This window comes from Bombina bombina, chromosome 3 (genome assembly GCF_027579735.1).
Source record: "Bombina bombina isolate aBomBom1 chromosome 3, aBomBom1.pri, whole genome shotgun sequence".
NCBI lineage: Eukaryota > Metazoa > Chordata > Amphibia > Anura > Bombinatoridae > Bombina > Bombina bombina.
The window spans coordinates 22,429,209-22,454,169 of record NC_069501.1 but is presented as its reverse complement, the minus strand read 5'-3'; the positions used below and the strand labels follow the sequence as shown (position 1 = coordinate 22,454,169).

Sequence of the window (24,961 nt, the reverse complement as noted above, 5' to 3'; positions counted from 1 at the left end):
CAAGTTCCTTTGCCTCACTTTATACAAGGCAAGTAGCTATCCTGTGTTAATCTTTCTCTGCTGGCTTATACTTCTGTAATGGAGTACCCTCTTTCTTATATTACTTTGTTCTTGCTTGCTAAGGGTTAAGAGACAATTGCTTGGCTTTCTCTGCTGTCCTTTTAACGTCCCAGCAGTATACTCTCTGGATACTCTATTTATACTCCAAGTAAAGCTGATTTCACAGTCTCCTTCAAATGTTATATAACAAGCCTTTCTAAACTTGACAAGTTGTAGCAAAGAAATCCCAGAGGCAGGAGTAGCTTTGTATAAGCACTCGTCTGTTTAAATTGCCTTACTGGATATAGGCCTCCTCACAAGACGGTTAATCAGCAGTTCTTTGGATATGCCAATAGTTGTATAAATGTATCTATCACAACATACCACTTTGAACCATATACAAAAGACACTATGCCTGTTATATCTTCATGTAACTTATGCCTCCTTATACCTCCTTCAGCTGCATAGATTCTCAGTGTATGTGGGGTTTGCAGCACATAATACTGGCTTTTATGCCGTGTTATCAAAGCTTTGTACTTGCGGTTTTAATGCGTTAGTCCTTAGCTCTCCTCTGTGTGTAGTTCAGGGCTTGCGGTTTATGGGCTGGCTCCGTCACTCTCACTAGGAAGTCGATCCACACGAGACACCTCCCGCACGCACCGGCCTCCCGTGGGGCCGTGATAGATCCCGACCCTGCCGCACTTGTAACTGTCGCTCCTTCACAAGAACCAAGAGAAGGATCCACGCCTTCCACCTCTGTTGCTGCTCCGTGTCAGCTGAAGGGGGATTTCCACAGGCCTTCCTCTGCATACAAGGAGTGAGTGGTTTCGGTCAGTACCACCTGACCCTGGCGGTGTGTGCCGGCTTCCGTTAGCTCCACAATCTCTGTCTCCCCAAGGCGTCCGCAATCTGAACCGCCGACGGGGACCTGGAGCTGGGGTGTTGAAAGTTTTTGCTGCTTGGTGCGCAGAACTCAGAGCGTGTGTGTGTCCTCTCACGCTCCTCCCCGGAAGTCGCTCGATCAAAATAATGTGCGCCCTGTTCTAATCACATAACTCACTTGCTCTATATCTATTTCATGAACAGGAGTATCAGTACAATATAAATACACCTTGCGTATATTATATAAATATTAATAATTACTCCTCAATACGTTTTGAATTCAGTAGCTGCTACTTAAGTGATTAACTTGATATTTTAGCTACTAGTATTGACATACACAATAGAAACTTATGTCATAGTAGGTTATGTACTAACACCTATCCACTATTTAGTATTAGCAACATCTCATATCAGGGAAATTGGTACGGGTGTCTAGTTACACCCTGGTATTAACTAATTTAATCACTGTATACTTGACCTTACCAGTAACACAACACTACACTGGCATTTAATGTGCAGTTTGATTTAATTATAATGCACAATCTATTCCAGTACGTTGGTCTTATATTGTTTTCAGGGGAATTACTGAGACTCATTGACCACAGTTCTGCCAACTTTAATTAACTTGGTTACGGTTTCTACATTTTGACAAGATTGTATCTATTTATCCACATTGTGTTTTTAATATTGTTTTTAACTCATTATTAAAAGTTATGTTTTAACCCCCTTTTCTTTCGGGGCTCATTTTACTTTTTTGTTCATCTAGTTGATAATTCAAATAGTGCTGTGAGTGCCATTTATTACACTCTTTTTCAAGTATCTTTTACTTGTTTTTCTTTGAAGATAAAGCTATTTTAGTAAATTCCAGTTTGGTACTTGTTGTTTCTTAGCTCAAGGCTATAAATATTATTTTTATTTGTTGACCCCATACCCAGCCCAGAGAATATTATCTGAACCAAAATGCTGTCAAGACTGTCTGTTATGGTATAATATTTATTTAAATATATTAAATAAATTAAAACAGAGTCTGGGTAAAACTACAAATCCATTAAAATCTACAAAAGTACAATAAATAGCAGCACAGAGGCTTTTTTTTTTTTTTTTTTACTGTAAACAGGCTGTAATCACAGAGTCTTGTGTAAATGTAATGGTCATATTGTAACACTATCTGGAGCTTATAGTGTCCTGTGGGTGTTTGATTGTGTTTGTGATCTGAAAACTATTCTTGCATCTCTAGTTTAAATGACTGGGAGAAAGCTGTTCTATGTGTATCAGGGGCGTATTATGGCCTAGGCCAACAAGGCCGGTGCCTAGGGCAGCAGATTTAGGAGGGGCAGCACATCTGCCCTATCCTCTCTCTAAAAGCCAGCACACAGTACAGTGAGCGATAAAGTGCAGGCTTTTACAGAGAAGACAAGGCATGTGCACTGATTAAGGTCGCTCTTTACAGGCAGTGCTCCTTTAAACCGTTGCTTCATTTAGAGCTGCCGGCATTTTTGCAGTGGAAGCGTTCTTGGTGAGAAACTTGACCGTGGATATGCTTACAAGGTGAGGCTGGAGGAGAAGACCTTGTGCCGATCTGCGAGCGCAGTGCTTATTGCAGGTCTTACTTACTAACAGACTGAATGCATCTGTGCACTATTCTGTTTAGATCAGCTTGTGATGTCTAGTTATAAACTCTCATTGCTAATGTATGTTAGCTGCTAATAGCTAGCTTTCTCTGCATTCATGAACCCACAAAGTAAATAGTAAACGGACACTTAAAACGTTTAATTACTTGAATGATGGTAATTACTGTATGTTGTTGCATGTGAAGGGCAGTGATTGTTTTCAAAGTGTATTCTTCTTTCCCTCCCTTCCTCAACTCCCTCCCTTATTGCTTTCCCTCCCTTCCTTCCTCCCTTCTTTCTCTCAACTCCCTACCTTGCTCCCTTCTATCACTTTCTTTCACTCCCTTCTTTCCCTCCCCCATTTTCTCCTCTTCCTACCCACTTTTCTCCCTCCCTCCCTTCTTTCCTTTCCCTCCCTTTTCTCCCCTCCCCTTCTTTTCTCTCCCTTCTCTAAGGGAGAAAATGGTATGAGATGCATGCAATTCAACTCACCTGTATGCAAGTGTTTTGCTAGCCATTTTCATTTGAATTGTTATAAAAAAAAACATTTAAAAAAAACCAAAACATTTTACACACTGACCCAAACAAATATTAAGGGAAAAAAATGCCTAAAACCTTTTTTTTTTTGGGGGGGGGGCAGCAGAATTTTGAGTGCCTAGGGCAGCACAAAACCTAAATACGCCCCTGATGTGTATTTATACTGTACTAGACATGTGTCATCAGCAGAAGCCGTATAAATAGTGCAGTGGTGCAAGACAAGAAGAGTTTGATCACAAAATGAAAAGACAATACAGCTGTAGTGTCAATACAAGATATATATATATATATATATATATATATATATATATATATATATATATATATATATATATATACATATATTCACAACCTCAATCAATCTTACACAGCTACCAAGTGGTATAAGATCTGATATTATTTGCTTTTACCCCAGAATGCTGGTTATATAGCTATGTGATAAATACAGCACATAGTGAAACTGATACGTACAGCACATAGGGACACTGATACAAACAAAACATAGGGACACTGATACGTACAACACATAGGGACACTGATACAAACAAAACATAGGGACACTGATACAAACAAAACATAGGGACACTGATACGTACAACACATAGGGACACTGATACGTACAACACATAGGGACACTGATACGTACAACACATAGGGACATTGATACAAACAAAACATAGTGAAACTGATATGTACAACACATAGGGACACTGATACATTCAACACATAGGGACACTGATAAGTACAGCATATAGGGACACTGATACATATAGCACATAGGGACACTGATACGCACAACACATAGGGACAGCTATCTGTACAGCACATACTGACAGTGATACGTACAGTACATGGGGACACTGATATGTACAGCACATAGGGACACTGATACATACAACACATAGGGACACTGATGCATACAGCACATAGGGGCACTGATACCTACAACACATAGGGACAATGATGCGTACAACACATATGGACACTGATGCGCACAGCACATAAGAACACTGATACGTACAACACATAGGGACACTAATACGTACAACACATAAGAACACTGATACATACTGCACATAGGGACACTGATACGTACAGCACGTAGGGACAATGATACGTACAACACATAGGGACACTGATACGTACAGCACATCCTGACAATCATGCGTATAACACATAGGGGCACTGATACGTACAACACATAGGGAGACTGATCAGTACAGCACTTAGGGACACTGATGTGTACAGCACATAGGGACACTGATATGTACAGCAATTAGGGACACTGATACGTACAGCACATAGGGACACTGATATGTACAGCACATAGGGACACTGATACGTAAAGCAGTGTTTTTCAACCAGTGTGCCGTGGCACACTAGTGTTTGCCGTGAGAGATCCTCAGGTGTGCCGCGGCAGACTGACAACAGTGCGGGGGTGTCCCTATTTCAAATTTTGAAATATTGGGAGGTATGTGACAGGCTCATCAGGCATCATTTACAACCATGACATTGACATTCATTCACAGACAATCATTATGATGGTTTGTGAATGAATGTCAATATGTCATGTATAGTTTGTAGGAGGCATGTCATGACAGCACAGTACAGTGTGTGTGCATAGGGACACTGATACGTACAACACATAGGGATACTGATATGTACAGCACTTAGGGATACTGATACGTACAGCACATAGGGATACTGATACATAAAGCACATAGGGATACTGATACGTAGAGCACATAGGGACACTGATATGTACAGCACTTAGGGATACTGATACGTGCAGCACATAGGGGCACTGATACGTACAACACATAGGGACACTGATATGTACAGCACTTAGGGATACTGATACGTACAGCACATAGGGATACTGATACATAAAGCACATAGGGATACTGATACGTAGAGCACATAGGGGCACTGATACGTACAACACATAGGGACACTGATACGTACAACACATAGGGACACTGATACATACAACACATAGGGACACTGATACGTACAACACATAGGGACACTGATACGTACAACACATAGGGACACTGATACGTACAGCACATCAGGACAATCATGCATATAACACATAGGGGCACTGATACGTACAACACATAGGGACACTGATACGTACAGCACTTAGGGACACTGATACGTACAGCACTTAGGGATACTGATACGTACAGCACATAGGGACACTGATACGTACAGCACATAGAGACGCTGATACGTACAACACATAGGGACCCTGATATGTACAGCACTTAGGGACACTGATATGTACAGCACTTAGGGACACTGATACGTACAGCACTTAGGGACACTGATACGTACAGCACATAGGAACACTGATACATACAGCACATAGGAACACTGATACTTGCAGCACTTAGGGACATTAATACGTACAGCACATAGGGACACTGATACATACAACACATAGGGACACTGATATGTACAGCAGATAGGAACACTGATACTTGCAGCACTTAGGGACACTGATACGTACAACACATAGGGACACTGATACATACAGCACATAGGGACACTGATACGTACAACACATAGGGACACTGATACGTAAAGCACATAGGGACACTGATACGTACAGCACTTAGGGACACTGATACATACAGCACATAGGGATACTGATACATACAGCACATAGGGACACTGATACGTACAGCACATAGGAACACTGATACATACAACACATAGGGACACTGATACGTACAGCACATAGGAACACTGATACTTGCAGCACTTAGGGACACTAATATGTACAGCACATAGGGACACTGATACATACAACACATAGGGACACTGATACATACAGCACATAGGGACACTGATACGTACAGCACTTAGGGACACTGATACGTACAGCACATAGGGATACTGATACATACAGCACATAGGGACACTGATACGTACAGCACTTAGGAACACTGATACATACAACACATAGGGACACTGATACGTACAGCACATAGGAACACTGATACATACAACACATAGGGACACTGATATGTACAGCACATAGGAACACTGATACTTGCAGCACTTAGGGACACTAATACGTACAGCACATAGGGACACTGATACATACAACACATAGGGACACTGATACATACAGCACTTAGGGATACTGATATGTACAGCACTTAGGGACACTGATACGTAAAGCACATAGTGACACTGATACGTACAACACTTAGGGACACTGATATGTACAGCACATAGGAACACTGATACTTGCAGCACTTAGGGACACTAATACGTACAGCACATAGGGACACTGATACATACAGCACTTAGGGATACTGATATGTACAGCACTTAGGGACACTGATACGTAAAGCACATAGTGACACTGATACGTACAGCACTTAGGGACACTGATATGTACAGCACATAGGAACACTGATACTTGCAGCACTTAGGGACACTAATACGTACACCACATAGGGACACTGATACATACAGCACTTAGGGATACTGATATGTACAGCACTTAGGGACACTGATACGTAAAGCACATAGTGACACTGATACATACAGCACTTAGGGATACTGATACGTACAGCACATAGGGATACTGATACATACAGCACATAGGGATACTGATATGTACAGCACATGGGGACACTGATACGTAAAGCACATAGGGACACTGATACGTACAGCACATAGGGATACTGATACATACAGCACATAGGGACACTGATACATACAGCACATAGGGATACTGATACGTACAGCACATAGGGATACTGATACATACAGCACTTAGGGATACTGATACGTACAGCACATAGGGGCACTGATACGTACAGCACATCAGGACAATCATGCGTATAACACATAGGGGCACTGATATGTACAACACATAGAGACACTGATACGTTCAGCACATCAGGACAATCATGCGTATAACACATAGGGGCACTGATATGTACAACACATAGGGACACTGATACGTACAGCACATCAGGACAATCATGCGTATAACACATAGGGGCACTGATATGTACAGCACATAGGGACACTGATACGTACAGCACATCAGGACAATCATGCGTATAACACATAGGGGCACTGGCACATTCAACACATAGGGGCACTGATATGTACAGCACATCGGGACACTGATACGTACAGCACATCAGGACAATCATGCGTATAACACATAGGGGCACTGATATGTACAACACATAGGGACACTGATACGTACAGCACATCAGGACAATCATGCATATAACACATAGGGGCACTGATATGTACAACACATAGGGACACTGATACGTACAGCACATCAGGACAATCATGCATATAACACATAGGGGCACTGATACGTTCAACACATAGGGATACTGATACATACAGCACATAGGGATACTGATATGTACAGCACATGGGGACACTGATACATACAGCACTTAGGGATACTGATACATACAGCACTTAGGGATACTGATATGTACAGCACATGGGGACACTGATACATACAGCACTTAGGGATACTGATACGTACAGCACATAGGGGCACTGATACGTACAGCACATCAGGACAATCATGCATATAACACATAGGGGCACTGATATGTACAGCACATCGGGACACTGATACGTACAGCACATCAGGACAATCATGCATATAACACATAGGGGCACTGATATGTACAACACATAGGGACACTGATACGTACAGCACATCAGGACAATCATGCGTATAACACATAGGGGCACTGATACATACAACACATAGGGACACTGATACGTTCAGCACATCAGGACAATCATGCGTATAACACATAGGGGCACTGATACGTTCAACACATAGGGATACTGAGTACTTGTGCATGGCATCAGTTGCGCTAGCACATGCAGCTAAACCTACGTACAAATAACTTACCATCTGTCTGGTTGTGCTTTCTGCATCTTCTCTTCAGACAATAAATCAGCAAAATAAGGAAAATGAGAAATGCGACAGCTCCCCCAGCAACGCTCAGGATCAGGAATATGTCCCATTCTGCTGTAGATAAACACAGGGAGCAGATTATAAGTGAGCGACATGCAAAAATACTTTTAAGGAATCTTATATGGAGTGATAGGGAAAGTTCTACACAAAAGCTATGTGAAACAATATAATTTGTTATAGGAAGGTTTTATATGGTACAATGTAAGGTGTTATAGGAAGGTTTTATATGAAGTAATATAAGGTGTTATAGGAAGGTTTTATATGAAGCACTATAAGGGGTTATAGGAAGGTTTTATATGAAGCACTATAAGGAGTTATAGGAAGGTTTTATATGAAGCACTATAAGGGGTTATAGGAAGGTTTTATATGAAGCACTATAAGGAGTTATAGGAAGGTTTTATATGAAGCACTATAAGGGGTTATAGGAAGGTTTTATATGAAGCACTATAAGGGGTTATAGGAAGGTTTTATATGAAGCACTATAAGGGGTTATAGGAATGTTTTATATGAAGCACTATAAGGAGTTATAGGAAGGTTTTATATGAAGCACTATAAGGGGTTATAGGAAGGTTTTATATGAAGCACTATAAGGAGTTATAGGAAGGTTTTATATGAAGCACTATAAGGGGTTATAGGAAGGTTTTATATGAAGCACTATAAGGAGTTATAGGAAGGTTTTATATGAAGCACTATAAGGAGTTATAGGAAGGTTTTATATGAAGCACTATAAGGAGTTATAGGAAGGTTTTATATGAAGCACTATAAGGAGTTATAGGAAGGTTTTATATGAAGCACTATAATGAGTTATAGGAGTTATAGGAAGGTTTTATATGAAGCACTATAAGGTGATATAGGAAGGTTTTATATGAAGCAATATAAGGAGTTATAGGAAGGTTTTATATGAAGCAATATAAGGAGTTATAGGAAGGTTTTATATGAAGCACTATAAGGTGATATAGGAAGGTTACTCAGATGGAATGCCTGAGTTATACAGATGATGTTATACAGGAGGGGTGTAGGAACTGTAAAGGATACATGATATTTAGGAAGTGTAGGAGGTATACAGATGATGTTATATATGATGAGTTATACAGATAATGATCTAGTGAAGGAGTGGGAATTATACAGATTACATTATATGAAGGGAGTGTAAGGGTTATACAGATGATGTTTATGGAGGGAGTGTTAGAATTATACAATTGGTATTATATAGAGGTACTGTAGAGGTTATACAGATGATGTTATATGGAGGGAATGTAGGAGTTATACAGATGATGTTATATGGAGGGAGTGTAGAAGTTATACAGATGATGTTATATGGAGGGAGTGTAGGAGTTATACAGATGATATTATATGGAGGGAATGTAGGAGTTATACAGATGATGTTATATGGAGGGAGTGTAGGAGTTATACAGATGATGTTATATGGAGGGAGTGTAGGAGTTATACAGATGATGTTAAATGGAGGGAATGTAGGAGTTATACAATTGGTGTTATATAGAGGTGCTGTAGAGGTTATACAGATTATGTTATATGGAGGGAGTGTAGGAATTATATAATTGGTGTTATATAGAGGTACTGTAGAGGTTATACAGATTATGTTATATGGAGGGAGTGTAGGAGTTATACAGATGATGTTATATGGAGGGAGTGTAGGAGTTATACAGATGATGTTATATGGAGGGAGTGTAGGAGTTATACAGATGATGTTTATGGAGGGAGTGTTAGAATTATACAATTGGTATTATATAGAGGTACTGTAGAGGTTATACAGATGATGTTATATGGAGGGAATGTAGGAGTTATACAGATGATGTTATATGGAGGGAGTGTAGAAGTTATACAGATGATGTTATATGGAGGGAGTGTAGGAGTTATACAGATGATATTATATGGAGGGAATGTAGGAGTTATACAGATGATGTTATATGGAGGGAGTGTAGGAGTTATACAGATGATGTTATATGGAGGGAGTGTAGGAGTTATACAGATGATGTTAAATGGAGGGAATGTAGGAGTTATACAATTGGTGTTATATAGAGGTACTGTAGAGGTTATACAGATTATGTTATATGGAGGGAGTGTAGGAATTATACAATTGGTGTTATATAGAGGTACTGTAGAGGTTATACAGATTATGTTATATGGAGGGAGTGTAGGAGTTATACAGATGATGTTATATGGAGGGAGTGTAGGAGTTATACAGATGATGTTATATGGAGGGAATATAGGAGTTATACAGATGATGTTATATGGAGGGAATGTAGGAGTTATACAGATGATGTTACATGGAGGGAATGTAGGAGTTATACAGATGATGTTATAGGGTTAATAGCTATTATAAACAGGTGATATTCAGTAACTCCCAATATCTTGTGGCACTTTAGTGAAATAATTGTTAGTTTAATGGTATAATAGTGATAACAGTGACAATGCGTATAATAGTGACTATACGTATAATAGTGATAACAGTGACAATGCGTATAATAGTGACTATACGTATAATAGTGATAACAGTGACAATGCGTATAATAGTGACAATACGTATAATAGTGACAATACTTATAACAGTAATAACAGTGACATTACGTATAATAGTGACAATACTTATAACAGTAATAACAGTGACATTACGTATAATAGTGCTAACAGTGACTATATGTATAATAGTGCTAACAGTGACTATACGTATAATAGTGACAATACGTATAATAGTGACAATACTTATAACAGTAATAACAGTGACAATACGTATAATAGTGACAATACGTATAATAGTGCTAACAGTGACTATACGTATAATAGTGACAATACGTATAATAGTGACAATACTTATAACAGTAATAACAGTGACAATACGTATAATAGTGACAATACTTATAACAGTAATAACAGTGACAATACGTATAATAGTGACAATACTTATAACAGTAATAACAGTGACAATACGTATAATAGTGACAATACGTATAATAGTGACAATACTTATAACAGTAATAACAGTGACAATACGTATAATAGTGACAATACTTATAACAGTAATAACAGTGACCAATACGTATAAAAGTGACAATACTTATAACAGTAATAACAGTGACATTACGTATAATAGTGACAATACTTATAATAGTGACAATACTTATAACAGTAAAACAGTGACAATACGTATAATAGTGACAATACTTATAACAGTAATAACAGTGACAGTACGTATAATAGTGACAATACTTATAACAGTAATAACAGTGACATTACGTATAATAGTGACAATACTTATAACAGTAATAACAGTGACAATACGTATAATAGTGATAATACTTATAATAGTAATAACAGTAACAATACGTATAATAGTGACAATACTTATAACAGTAATAACAGTGACAATACGTATAATAGTGACAATACGTATAATAGTGACAATACTTATAACAGTAATAACAGTGACATTACGTATAATAGTGACAATACTTATAACAGTAATAACAGTGACAATACGTATAATAGTGACAATACTTATAACAGTAATAACAGTGACAATACGTATAATAGTGACAATACGTATAACAGTAATAACAGTGACAATACGTATAATAGTGACAATACGTATAACAGTAATAACAGTGACAATACGTATAATAGTGACAATACGTATAATAGTGACAATACTTATAACAGTAATAACAGTGACAATACGTATAATAGTGACAATACTTATAACAGTAATAACAGTGACAATACGTATAATAGTGACAATACGTATAATAGTGACAATACTTATAACAGTAATAACAGTGACATTACGTATAATAGTGACAATACTTATAACAGTAATAACAGTGACAATACGTATAATAGTGACAATACTTATAACAGTAATAACAGTGACATTACGTATAATAGTGACAATACTTGTAACAGTAATAACAGTGACAATACGTATAATAGTGACAATACTTATAACAGTAATAACAGTGACAATACGTATAATAGTGACAATACTTATAACAGTTTTTTTCACATTTTAGGTGGATATCGTTTCTTTGTTAGTTTATATCGATATCTGATCATCTGGTCCATTTTTTGTGGGCCCAGCATTTCTCCAATCTTCACACTTATACTACACAGCAACACTCTTGGATACCTGCGACCACTATTCGATCCTATAGGATCTGGGTGACTATTTTTTTATATATTTTTTGGAATTCACTAATTTCTGTATTCAGTTTTTTTCACCATTATATTTTTACACCATGTGTTGGATTGACATACATTTTTTGGATTTTTTGGATCGACATTCTGTTATTATTTTTTGGATTGATTGACATTCACTAATTTTTCATTACCATTTTTTCACTGCTTCACTGACCCTCACACTGTTCCACCGGACTTTCATACATAGGAGGACATTATAGGACAATAGGACAATCTCTACCTCTTCACTGTTTTTACTGATAACTTCTGTTTTATCATTATCTACTGCATCTTCATTTACATTGTATATGCCCTTATTGTTTTTACTGATAACCTCTGCTTTTATTATCCACTGCAGCTTTATTTACATTGTATATGATTTTTATTGTACGACAATTATTCCATGGTCCATGAATTGTATTTATTATATGTATCAAGTTTTGTATTTCTATTAAATTAGTTTTTATCCTTTACATATTGCTGTACCCATCACTATCCCTTTGCCTCCGATTGGTAGGCGCTTGAGGGATCCCCATTTTTAGCTTATAACAGTAATAACAGTGACAATATGTATAATAGTGATAATACTTATACTAGTGACAATACTTATAATAGTAATAACAGTGACATTATGTATAATAGTGACAATACTTATACTAGTGACAATACTTATAATAGTAATAACAGTGACATTATGTATAATAGTGACAATACTTATAATAGTAATAACAGTGACATTATGTATAATAGTGAAAATTATAATAGTGATACCAGCAATAATAGTGATCCAGCGATAATAGTAATAACAGTGATAAAATCGATAATAGTGATGATAGTTATAATAGTGATAATAGTGATGAAAGTGATGATAGTGATAATAGTGATGATAGTGATAATAGTGATGATAGTGATAATAGTGATAATAGTGATGAAAGTGATGAAAGTGATGATAGTGATGACAGTGATAATAGTGATAATAGTGATGATAGTGATAATAGTGATGATAGTGATAATAGTGATAATAGTGATGAAAGTGATGAAAGTGATGATAGTGATGACAGTGATAATAGTGATAATAGTGATGATAGTGATAATAGTGATAATAGTGATGAAAGTGATGAAAGTGATGATAGTGATAATAGTGATAATAGTGATAATAGTGATGACAGTGATAATAGTGATAATAGTGATGACAGTGATAATAGTGATAATAGTGATGAAAGTGATGATAGTGATGACAGTGATAATAGTGATGATAGTGATAATAGTGATAATAGTGAAGACAGTGATAATAGTGATGATAGTGATAATAGTGATAATAGTGATAATAGTGATAATAGTGAAGACAGTGATAATAGTGATGATAGTGATAATAGTGATAATAGTGATAATAGTGATAATAGTGATAATAGTGATAATAGTGATAATAGTGATAATAGTGATGATAGTGATAATAGTGATAATAGTGATAATAGTGATGATAGTGATAATAGTGATAATAGTGAAGACAGTGATAATAGTGATGATAGTGATAATAGTGATAATAGTGATAATAGTGAAGACAGTGATAATAGTGATGATAGTGATAATAGTGATAATAGTGATAATAGTGAAGACAGTGATAATAGTGATAATAATGATAATAGTGATAATAGTGATAATAGTGATAATAGTGATAATAGTGATAATAGTGATGATAGTGATAATAGTGATAATAGTGATAATAGTGAAGACAGTGATAATAGTGATAATAGTGAAGACAGTGATAATAGTGATGATAGTGATAATAGTGATAATAGTGATAATAGTGAAGACAGTGATAATAGTGATGATAGTGATAATAGTGATAATAGTGATAATAGTGAAGACAGTGATAATAGTGATGATAGTGATAATAGTGATAATAGTGATAATAGTGAAGACAGTGATAATAGTGATAATAATGATAATAGTGATAATAGTGATAATAGTGATAATAGTGATAATAGTGATAATAGTGATTATAGTGATGATAGTGATAATAGTGATAATAGTGATAATAGTGAAGACAGTGATAATAGTGATAATAGTGAAGACAGTGATAATAGTGATGATAGTGATAATAGTGATAATAGTGATAATAGTGAAGACAGTGATAATAGTGATGATAGTGATAATAGTGATAATAGTGATAATAGTGAAGACAGTGATAATAGTGATAATAGTGAAGACAGTGATAATAGTGATGATAGTGATAATAGTGATAATAGTGAAGACAGTGATAATTGTGATGATAGTGATGAAAGTGATGAAAGTGATGATAGTGATGATAGTGATGATAGTGATGATAGTGATGACAGTGATAATTGTGATAATAGTGATAATAGTGATGAAAGTGATAATAGTGATGATAGTGATAATAGTGAAGACAGTGATAATTGTGATGATAGTGATGAAAGTGATGAAAGTGATGATAGTGATGATAGTGATGACAGTGATAATTGTGATAATAGTGATAATAGTGATGAAAGTGATAATAGTGATGATAGTGATAATAGTGATGAAAGTGATGATAGTGATGACAGTGATAATAGTGAGGACAATGATAATAGTGAGGACAATGATAATTGTGATGATAGTGATAATATTGATGATAGTGAGGACAGTGATAATATTGATGATAGTGATAATAGTGAGAACAGAGAATCATTGTGGTGAGTGACAGACAGAGAGAGATTATTGATCATTATTCAGAGCAGGAGTAAGCGGTCACATTACCAGCCGTCATGTGTTGTGTATAGCGGTCACTTTACCAGCCGTCATGTGTTGTGTATAGCGGTCACTTTACCAGCCATCATGTGTTGTGTATAGCGGTCACTTTACCAGCCGTCATGTGTTGTGTATAGCGGTCACTTTACCAGCCGTCATGTGTTGTGTATAGCGGTCACTTTACCAGCCGTCATGTGTTGTGTATAGCGGTCACTTTACCAGCCGTCATGTCTTGTTTATAGCGGTCACTTTACCAGCCGTCATGTGTTGTGTATAGCGGTCACTTGACCAGCCATCATGTGTTGTGTATAGCGGTCACTTTACCAGCCATCATGTGTTGTGTATAGCAGTCACTTTACCAGCTGTCATGTGTTGTGTATAGCAGTCACTTTACCAGCCGTCATGTGTTGTGTATAGCAGTCACATTACCAGCCATCATGTGTTGTGTATAGCGGTCACTTTACCAACCGTCATGTGTTGTGTATAGCGGTCACTTTACCAACCGTCATGTGTTGTGTATAGCGGTCACTTTACCTACCAGCCATCATGTGTTGTGTATAGCGGTCACTTTAATAGCCATCATGCGTTGTGTATAGCGGTCACTTTACCAGCCGTCATGTGTTGTGTATAGCGGTCACTTTACCAGCCGTCATGTGTTGTGTATAGCGGTCACTTTACCAGCCGTCATGTGTTGTGTATAGCGGTCACTTTATCAGCCATCATGTGTTGTGTATAGCGGTCACTTTACCAGCCATCATGTGTTGTGTATAGCGGTCACTTTACCAGCCGTCATGTGTTGTGTATAGCGGTCACTTTACCAGCCATCATGTGTTGTGCATAGTGGTCACTTTACCAGCCATCATGTGTTGTGCATAGCGGTCACTTTACCAGCAGTCATGTGTTATGTATATCGGTCACTTTACCAGCCATCATGTGTTGTGTATAGCGGTCACTTTACCAGCCGTCATGTGTTGTGTATAGCGGTCACTTTACCAGCCATCATGTGTTGTGTATAGCTGTCACTTTACCAGCCATCATGTGTTGTGTATAGCGGTCACTTTACCAGCCGTCATGTGTTGTGTATAGCGGTCACTTTACCAGCCGTCATGTGTTGTGTATAGCGGTCACTTTACCAGCCGTCATGTGTTGTGTATAGTGGTCACTTTACCAGCCATCATGTGTTGTGTATAGCGGTCACTTTACCAGCCGTCATGTGTTGTGTATAGCGGTCACTTTACCAGCCATCATGTGTTGTGTATAGCGATCACTTTACCAGCCGTCATGTGTTGTGTATAGCGGTCACTTTACCAGCCATCATGTGTTATGTATAGCAGTCACATTACCAGACGTCATGTGTTGTGTATAGCGGTCACTTTACCAGCCGTCATGTGTTGTGTATAGCGATCACTTTACCAGCCGTCATGTGTTGTGTATAGCGGTCACTTTACCAGCCGTCATGTGTTGTGTATAGCGGTCACATTACCAGCCGTCATTTGTTGTGTATAGCGGTCACATTACCAGCCATCATGTGTTGTGTATAGCGGTCACTTTACCAGCTGTCATGTGTTGTGTATAGCAGTCACTTTACCAGCCGTCATGTGTTGTGTATAGCAGTCACATTACCAGCCGTCATGTATTGTGTATAGCGGTCATTTTACCAGCCATCATGTGTTGTGTATAGCAGTCACTTTACCAGCCGTCATGTGTTGTGTATAGCGGTCACTTTACCAGCCGTCATGTGTTGTGTATAGCGGTCACTTTACCAGCCGTCATGTGTTGTGTATAGCAGTCACTTTACCAGCCGTCATGTGTTGTGTATAGCAGTCACTTTACCAGCCATCATGTGTTGTGTATAGCGGTCACTTTACCAGCCGTCATGTGTTGTGTATAGCGGTCACTTTACCAGCCGTCATGTGTTGTGTATAGCGGTCACTTTACCAGCCGTCATGTATTGTGTATAGTGGTCACTTTACCAGACGTCATGTGTTGTGTCTAGCGGTTACTTTAGCAGCCGTCATGTGTTGTGTATAGCGGTCACTTTACCAGCCGTCATGTATTGTGTATAGCGGTCACTTTACCAGCCGTCATGTGTTGTGTATAGCGGTCACTTTACCAGCCGTCATGTGTTGTGTATAGCAGTCACTTTACCAGCCGTCATGTGTTGTGTCTAGCGGTCACTTTACCAGCCGTCATGTATTGTGTATAGTGGTCACTTTACCAGACGTCATGTGTTGTGTCTAGCGGTTACTTTACCAGCCGTCATGTGTTGTGTATAGCAGTCACTTTACCAGCCGTCATGTGTTGTGTATAGCGGTCACTTTACCAGCCGTCATGTATTGTGTATAGCGGTCACTTTACCAGCCGTCATGTGTTGTGTATAGCAGTCACTTTACCAGCCGTCATGTGTTGTGTCTAGCGGTCACTTTACCAGCCGTCATGTGTTGTGTATAGCAGTCACTTTACCAGCCTTCATGTGTTGTGTATAGCGGTCACTTTACCAGCCGTCATGTGTTGTGTATAGCAGTCACTTTACAAGCCATCATGTGTTGTGTATAGCGGTCACTTTACCAGCCATCATGTGTTGTGTATAGCAGTCACTTTACCAGCCATCATGTGTTGTGTATAGCGGTCACTTTACCAGCCATCATGTGTTGTGTATAGCAGTCACTTTACAAGCCATCATGTGTTGTGTATAGCGGTCACTTTACCAGCCATCATGTGTTGTGTATAGCGGTCACTTTACCAGCCGTCATGTGTTGTGTATAGTGGTCACTTTACCAGCCGTCATGTGTTGTGTATAGCAGTCACTTTACCAGCCGTCATGTGTTGTGTATAGCGGTCACTTTACCAGCCGTCATGTGTTGTGTATAGCGGTCACTTTACCAGCCGTCATGTGTTGTGTATAGCAGTCACTTTACCAGCCGTCATGTGTTGTGTCTAGCGGTCACATTACCAGCCATCATGTGTTGTGTATAGCGGTCACTTTACCAGCCGTCATGTGTTGTGTATAGCGGTCACTTTACCAGCCATCATGTGTTGTGTATAGCAGTCACTTTACCAGCCGTCATGTGTTGTGTATAGCAGTCACATTACCAGCCATCATGTGTTGTGTATAGCGGTCACTTTACCAGCCGTCATGTGTTGTGTATTAGCACCATGCAGGACCTTGTGACAAACAGACGTGTGTTTTACAATATACAGATATTAGTGATATTTACTAATAAACCAAAATGCTTCACCTGTGTTTAATCTATGGAGCGACTGATATAAACAGGGTGATTTTCTAAATCAGGGACAGCCAACTGGTGGCCCAGAGGTCACATGTGGCCTTCTGCACTAGTATTTGTGACCCCTGATAAATAGCAGAACTATGAATATGTCCCATAGTTTTTGTAGCCCCAAGAAAAAGTGGTACTAAAAATGTGAGTTCTGGTGGTGAACAAAACAAGATCACAATGCGCAAGAGCCAGGGGAGAACAGCAGATAGAGAGCACCCTGCAACCGTCCCTAAATCTGCCCCTGCACATTTTATAGCCATGAGTTTATATTGTGTCATTGCCCTTAAACCTTATACAAGGCTGATCTGAGCTCCTTAAAGGGATATGAGACCCAAAAATGTATTATGTGATTCAGACAGAACTGACAATCTAAAAAAAGGTTCCAATTTACTTCTATTATCAATTTGTCTTTGTTCTCATAATATTCTGTGTTGAAGAGATCCATAGGTAGGTATCTAAGGCACGACATGGCAGGGAATACTGCTGCCCCCTAGTTCTCTTGCATATGGATAACATTGTTACAAAACTGCTGCCAATAGTGCTATAGAAACGGGCCAGCTCCTTAGCTTATGTCCCTGTTTTTCAAACAAAGATACCACGACATCAAATAAAACTTGATAAAAGACGCAAATTAGAAAGTTGTTTAAAATAACTGCTCTATCATAAAAGACAAATGTGGGTTTTATGTCCCTTTAACGCTTCTAAAATCCCAAATGCTTTCAGTAAAAGTTATCAATTTTCCAGTCAGAGTTTTAGTTTTAGTTGTGCACGTGCCCTCTCTGTACACCCGCATTCAAACATCTGCTCATATTGCTGCTGGTGCCGTGTGCCATTGTTTGTGCCATAGAAAGGCATCCCAATCCATTCCGGCTGAGTAGGCATGATGTGTGAGTGCAGACCCAGAGCATATCTAGATATGCACATTAATAAAGTCTCGCTAAACATTGATCGCTTTTGCTATGAGTTTTTGGGGTAATGCAGAAATGCTTCTATTCAAAATGTAAACCCGCTCATGTGCATTAGCAGTTTTGTGTGTACTGTGTAACGGAAGATGCGCTTGTGCACATTTCTTTCTATTCAGCTACCCTTAAAGGGACAGTCTACTTCAGAATGTTATATAGATAAAAGATAGATAATCCCTTTATAACCCATTCTCCAGTTTTGCAGAACCAACACAGTTAAATTAATATACTTTTTACCTCTGTGATTATCTTATTTCTAAGCCTCTGCAGACTGCCCCTTATCTCAGTTATATTCATATACGTTTTACCTCTGTGATTATCTTATTTCTAAGCCTCTGCAGACTGCCCCTTATCGCAGTTATATTCATATACGTTTTACCTCTGTGATTATCTTATTTCTAAGCCTCTGCAGACTGCCCCCTTATTTCAGTTCTTTTGACAGAATTGCATTTTAGCAAATCAGTGCTGACTCAGAAATAACTACACGTGAGTGAGCACAATGTTATCTATATGGCACACATGAACTACCACTGTGTAGATGTGAAAAACTGTCAAAATGCACTGAGGTAAGAGGCGACCTTTAAGGGCTTAGAAATTAGCATATGAGCATACCTAGGTTTATCTTTCAACAAAGAATACCACGCGAACAAAGCAAATTGTATGAGAAAAGTAAATTGGAAAGTTGTTTAAAGAGTCATGTCCTATCTGAATCATGAGAGTTTAATTTTGACTGTCCCTTTAACATATTCTACACACTGCTAAAGAACATGGATACATTGTTTCCTAGTGCAGACCAATAACAAATGCAAACCCCATAAGCTACTCCAAGTAGATGGATACTCCCAATGTGTGATGCACACAGTAGTGCAAATGAAGCTTACTGGGTATATTACAGTGACCCAGTGCACATGCAAACAAAGGATATCCTCTGCTCCGGTGATTGCTGTGAACAGCAAATGATGGAAAGGAGACTCCAGAAGTTGATTTGAAGATTACTTTATAAAAAATGTTAAAAAACAGTAACAGATTGTAAAACATACATATATATTCAGTACGGAGCAGAGGATATCCTTTGTTTGCATGTGCACTGGGTCACTGTAATATACCCAGTAAGCTTCATTTGCACTACTGTGTGCACCACACATTGGGAGTATCCATCTACTTGGAGTAGCTTATTGGGTTTGCATTTGTTATTGGTCTGCACTAGGAGTTGCCCTCTTCTTCCTTCCCTTTTCCCAGACTGCTGAATCTGAACCTGATTCCAGGAGGAGCTGCCCTTGCTTTGGTGCACAGTACACTGGGACACTGCTGAGTTCCCAGATCATTTGCCTTGGCACTATCTCTGCCACCACACCATGGCCTCGCTTCCATTGAGTCGTTAAAAATGGAGCCGTAAGCTACCGAAGCGGCCGACAGCTAAAAGTAATTTACGGCTGCATTTTAGTACCAGGTTTCCATTGAAAAGATTAGCGTGTTGCGCGCAGTCGCTCTTTTCGTGTAGCTGTAAATTAACGTTGTGTTAACGCTTCCATCTGACGTCGGATTTCTTGAAAATCAATTAGTTGCTAAGGTAACCCGACCTTACGCTATAGAATTTACGTTTAACGTCCGTGCTTCTTACCTGTGATCGCCTCTCAAGAAAAATAAAAAAACACTTATCCATATTTTTAATAAACAAATACTATTTTCTAATATAATTATATTTAACACTTCATAAATATAAGTAATATTTATTGCTGCCCTAGGCATAGGTCTAGTTTGCATTCTGTAGATATGTTCTTGCATATATTATTATATTTAAATATATACTGATATTTCTATTAGAATATAAGTTCAACTATTTCTATACATGAGACAACAATAAATATTACTTATAACAATTTATTTCTACATTAAAACACTTGCATTATTTGCAAGTTTTATAATTTCAATAGAAAATAGGTCTCAAAAAGCACAATATTCCTCTTTTACACCTAGTTGAGCTGGGGGTAATATTTCTCAATGTATCGACAGCCTCCGACAATGTATTAACGGTTAGCGCTTTCATTGGAAACCTGGTATAATTTATCGATTAACGGCTTCTATTACTTTCTATGGGACGCGAAAATCTTTTCGGCAGCCGAAGTCCGGAAGCCGATATAGAGGTATAACGCGCCATTGGAAACAGTCGTTAAACGCTATTGCTTTCGACAGCATATTTAACGGTTTGCGAGTGCACGCAAACTGAATTACGACTCAATGGAAGCGAGGCCTTTGTGAGTACAATTTCACTGTTTGACAACTTATTTGCTCTATGTCCATTGGCTACACTAGGAGGCACCCTTTCTCTTTGTATGGATACATTGTTTAATGTTTATCCTTGGCTGCTTTTATTTTTACCCTCTTTTTAGCAGGTTAAATTGTCACTAGAAATAACAAGATGTATGCTTACATGATAAATTCTTATCTTTCCTGGCATGGAGAGTCCAAAAATCCATTCAATTACTAGTGGGAATTCAACTCCTGGCCACCAGGTGAATGCAAAGAACACCCCAGCAGAGCTGCTAAGTATCACTCCTACCTCCCATAAACCCCCAGTCATTCAGCTGAAGGAATACGGAAAGAGAAGATGACACAAGAGTATAGAGGTGCCTGAGGTTTAACATTGACCAAAGCCATCTTAAAATAAATTAAGGGCGGGTCGTGGACTCTACATGCCAGGAAAGAAAATAATTTATCAGGTAAGCATACATTTTGTTTTCTTTCCAATGGCATGGAGAGTCCACAAATCCATTCAATTACTAGTGGGAACCAATACCCAAGATAGAGGACACAGAATGAAAAGGCAGGGAGAACAAGGCAGGTGGACCTAAACAGAAGGCACCACCACTAAAATAACTTTTCTCCCAAAGGAAGTCTAATCAAAGGCAAAATAATCACATTTGTAGAATTCAGAAAAAGTATGCAATGAAGACTAAGTGGCCCCTTGCAGATTTGTTCCACAGAAGCTTTATTTTTGAAAGCCCAGGAAGAAGAGACGGCCCTAGTGGAATGAGCCGTAATTCTCTCAAGAGGCTGCTATCCAGCTGTCTCATAAGCAAAACGGATAACACTTCTCCACCAGACAGAAAGAAGAATAGAAGTAACTGTGACGGACCGCCTGGTACCCCAAATGAGTACCTCCGTCAGAACACTTCCCTTGTCCTGGACATCCCTTTATCCAGAGCAATAGCTCCTGGTCTCTCCCTTGGACCGCAGTCTAAAGTTATGTAGGGGAACAGAACTGAGACAACACTCAGTTTTCTGAACACAAAAATGAATCATTTATTTGAAGGCAGCACACAGATTTATACACCCTGGCATTCCAGATTTACAGAGCTTCAGATTACATAGGAAATTGGTTAAACAGTAAAGCAAACATATGAACAATACATCAAACCTCTAACAATTGTCTATTCACAGGAAAATTTAGGGAAAAGAAAGAGAAAGTAAACAGCGCTTGACCTATATCTAAATATAGGGTAGCTAAGGATATGATTCAATTAAATACAATTCAATAAATAAAATCCTTTTTGGATGTGGAAAATATGGATACCGTAGAAAATGTTGTTTAATATAATTTAATTTATTTGACATGTATATCTAAACATATATATATCTAAAATAAGTATACTATATTGATCCGGTTGGAAACATTAATCATAATAAAATCAAGAAGGATATTCAAAAAACACAATTGTAAAAATCCAAATATAAAAAAGCAAAATAAAATATAAAAAAGAGGAGAGGACGTCTCCTCCTCCTCTATCTAAAACACTAAACCTTTGGTGAAATAAATTTGTTGCCTATAGACAATAACTACCAGTTGACTAAATACACAGGTATTTTTCGTTATCGTTAATACCCTTGTTGTTTCAGAGAATGTATTACTCCACCTCAGATTTTTATAATCCACTTATCAATATTGCAATATAATAGTCAGTGTTGCAGTTCATTTAGCAATGTTGCAGTTCACCCTTGTATGTGGATTACGGTGAAATAAGTGATAGAAATTTTGGCAACTTTCAAACTCTAAATAATCCTATGCTTATACAGGATATTATCCCAATTTCAAACAAGCAACAAATTATTCCGTAGAACACTCAGTAGAAAACTCGGCAATGATTTGCGTAGATGCCAAAAAATTGATTGCTAACAATTATTGGCGGTTATAAAAATAACTTGAAAACATTCAGATGCAGTTTAGATATGAAAGTTCAGTATAGGATTGATTCATCAAGCGGGTATACTTTACCGGTCCCCGGCTGTTCGAATTACAGTGTTGATCATATGGCGTCTCTGCGGTCTTTCATCGACCTGTCAGCTTGCGCTCTCGCCTCTGACCTTATTGGTGTGATGACGTAACGGTTCTCGTCCACGGAAAACACTACCGCTTAGGTCTCTTCAGGCGTCCACTTTCCTTTGGGGGTGTATCGATATTCCCTCCGCTTTGTTCAATCCGTTCAGGCTTGTGAATGTGAATGATTGCGATCCGAATTCAGTAGTAACTCTGCGCAGAGTATTGGTGTTAGCTGGATATATCCAGCACGGCTGATCGCTATTTGTAGATGTTTCTTTTCTTTGCTTTACTTGCTCTTCAAGTGCACGTCTACGCGTTTCACCTCAGTGTAAGCTTTATCAAGACTGACTTGATAAAGCCTACACTGAGGTGAAACACGTAAAGCCGTAAACCGGTAAAGTATACCCGCTTGACGAATCAATCCTATACTGAACTTTCATATCTAAACTGCATCTGAATGTTTTCAAGTTATTTTTATAACCGCCAATAATTGTTAGCAATCTATTTTTTTTTTTTTTTATACTTTTTATTTTTATTGAGGTGAAAATAGCATGTACAAACAGTCATGACAGACAGATTACAATTTCAACAAGTATCAAAGTGACAAGACAAGTCCTTCCAGGCACCTCGTTTTTTGTTTTTTTTTTGTAGGTACATAGTGCCCTCTAAACAAACCGGTCCAATCGAGGGACCAGGGACTTTAATAAATCATTGAGAGCATTTTGATGTAGGTAATAATAACAAGACCAGTATCAGTGTGTATGTGAAAAAGGCAAACTGTGGATTCAACGAATATTACCAAATGAGTAGAGGAACAGAGAGGGCATCAAAAATGATTCTACCATCTGATAACCGTGATGCACCAGAATAGACCACAGTTGCCACTGTAGGCAGAGTTAGGTATGAACACTGAACATTGATGGAGACATAAGCATTAATAAAGACTATTATACTAGATAAACTTCAGAAACCCAGAATCTAATATACAAAGGAAAATTTCCTAATTTAGGGCCCAGTGAACCTTAGCACATGAATGCAGGGGAAAACTTAGCCATGGTTCTTTGGGTTGGGCAGAGACTGCTTAACTCTGCCAAAAGGATGTGTGGAGGAGAGTGTTCAACCCTACCACACAGGAGTAGTGGTGGGGGGGAAGAAGATAGGTCAATAATAGTATACCCTATCATTGCTGGTTAACATACTCAGCAACTAAATAAGCTTTAGTATTAATGAAAGAATAATAGAGGTTTCTGATACAAGCAGTACCCAGGGGCTCGCTTGATGAGTAGTATCTATACTCGCAGCATATATATAACTATAAAAAAAAGTGTATACAAAGAGGAAAAGTAAACAACAGTGTTAACTTATTCTGGTATAGGGCGCTATAGTGGGGGCAATGCCTGCTAAGT

At 38.3% G+C, this 24,961-nt stretch overlaps 1 protein-coding gene across 1 annotated transcript in view; it reads right to left on the bottom strand.

The window, feature by feature from the left end:
- Positions 1 to 24,961, bottom strand: part of CD2 (CD2 molecule) — a 355,405-nt gene that overhangs the window by 34,503 nt on the left and 295,941 nt on the right. Inside the window, exon 6 of the mRNA XM_053705123.1 lies at positions 7,990 to 8,109. Coding sequence (XP_053561098.1) covers positions 7,990 to 8,109 — 120 coding nt within the window. The remainder of the gene's footprint in view (positions 1 to 7,989; positions 8,110 to 24,961) is intronic.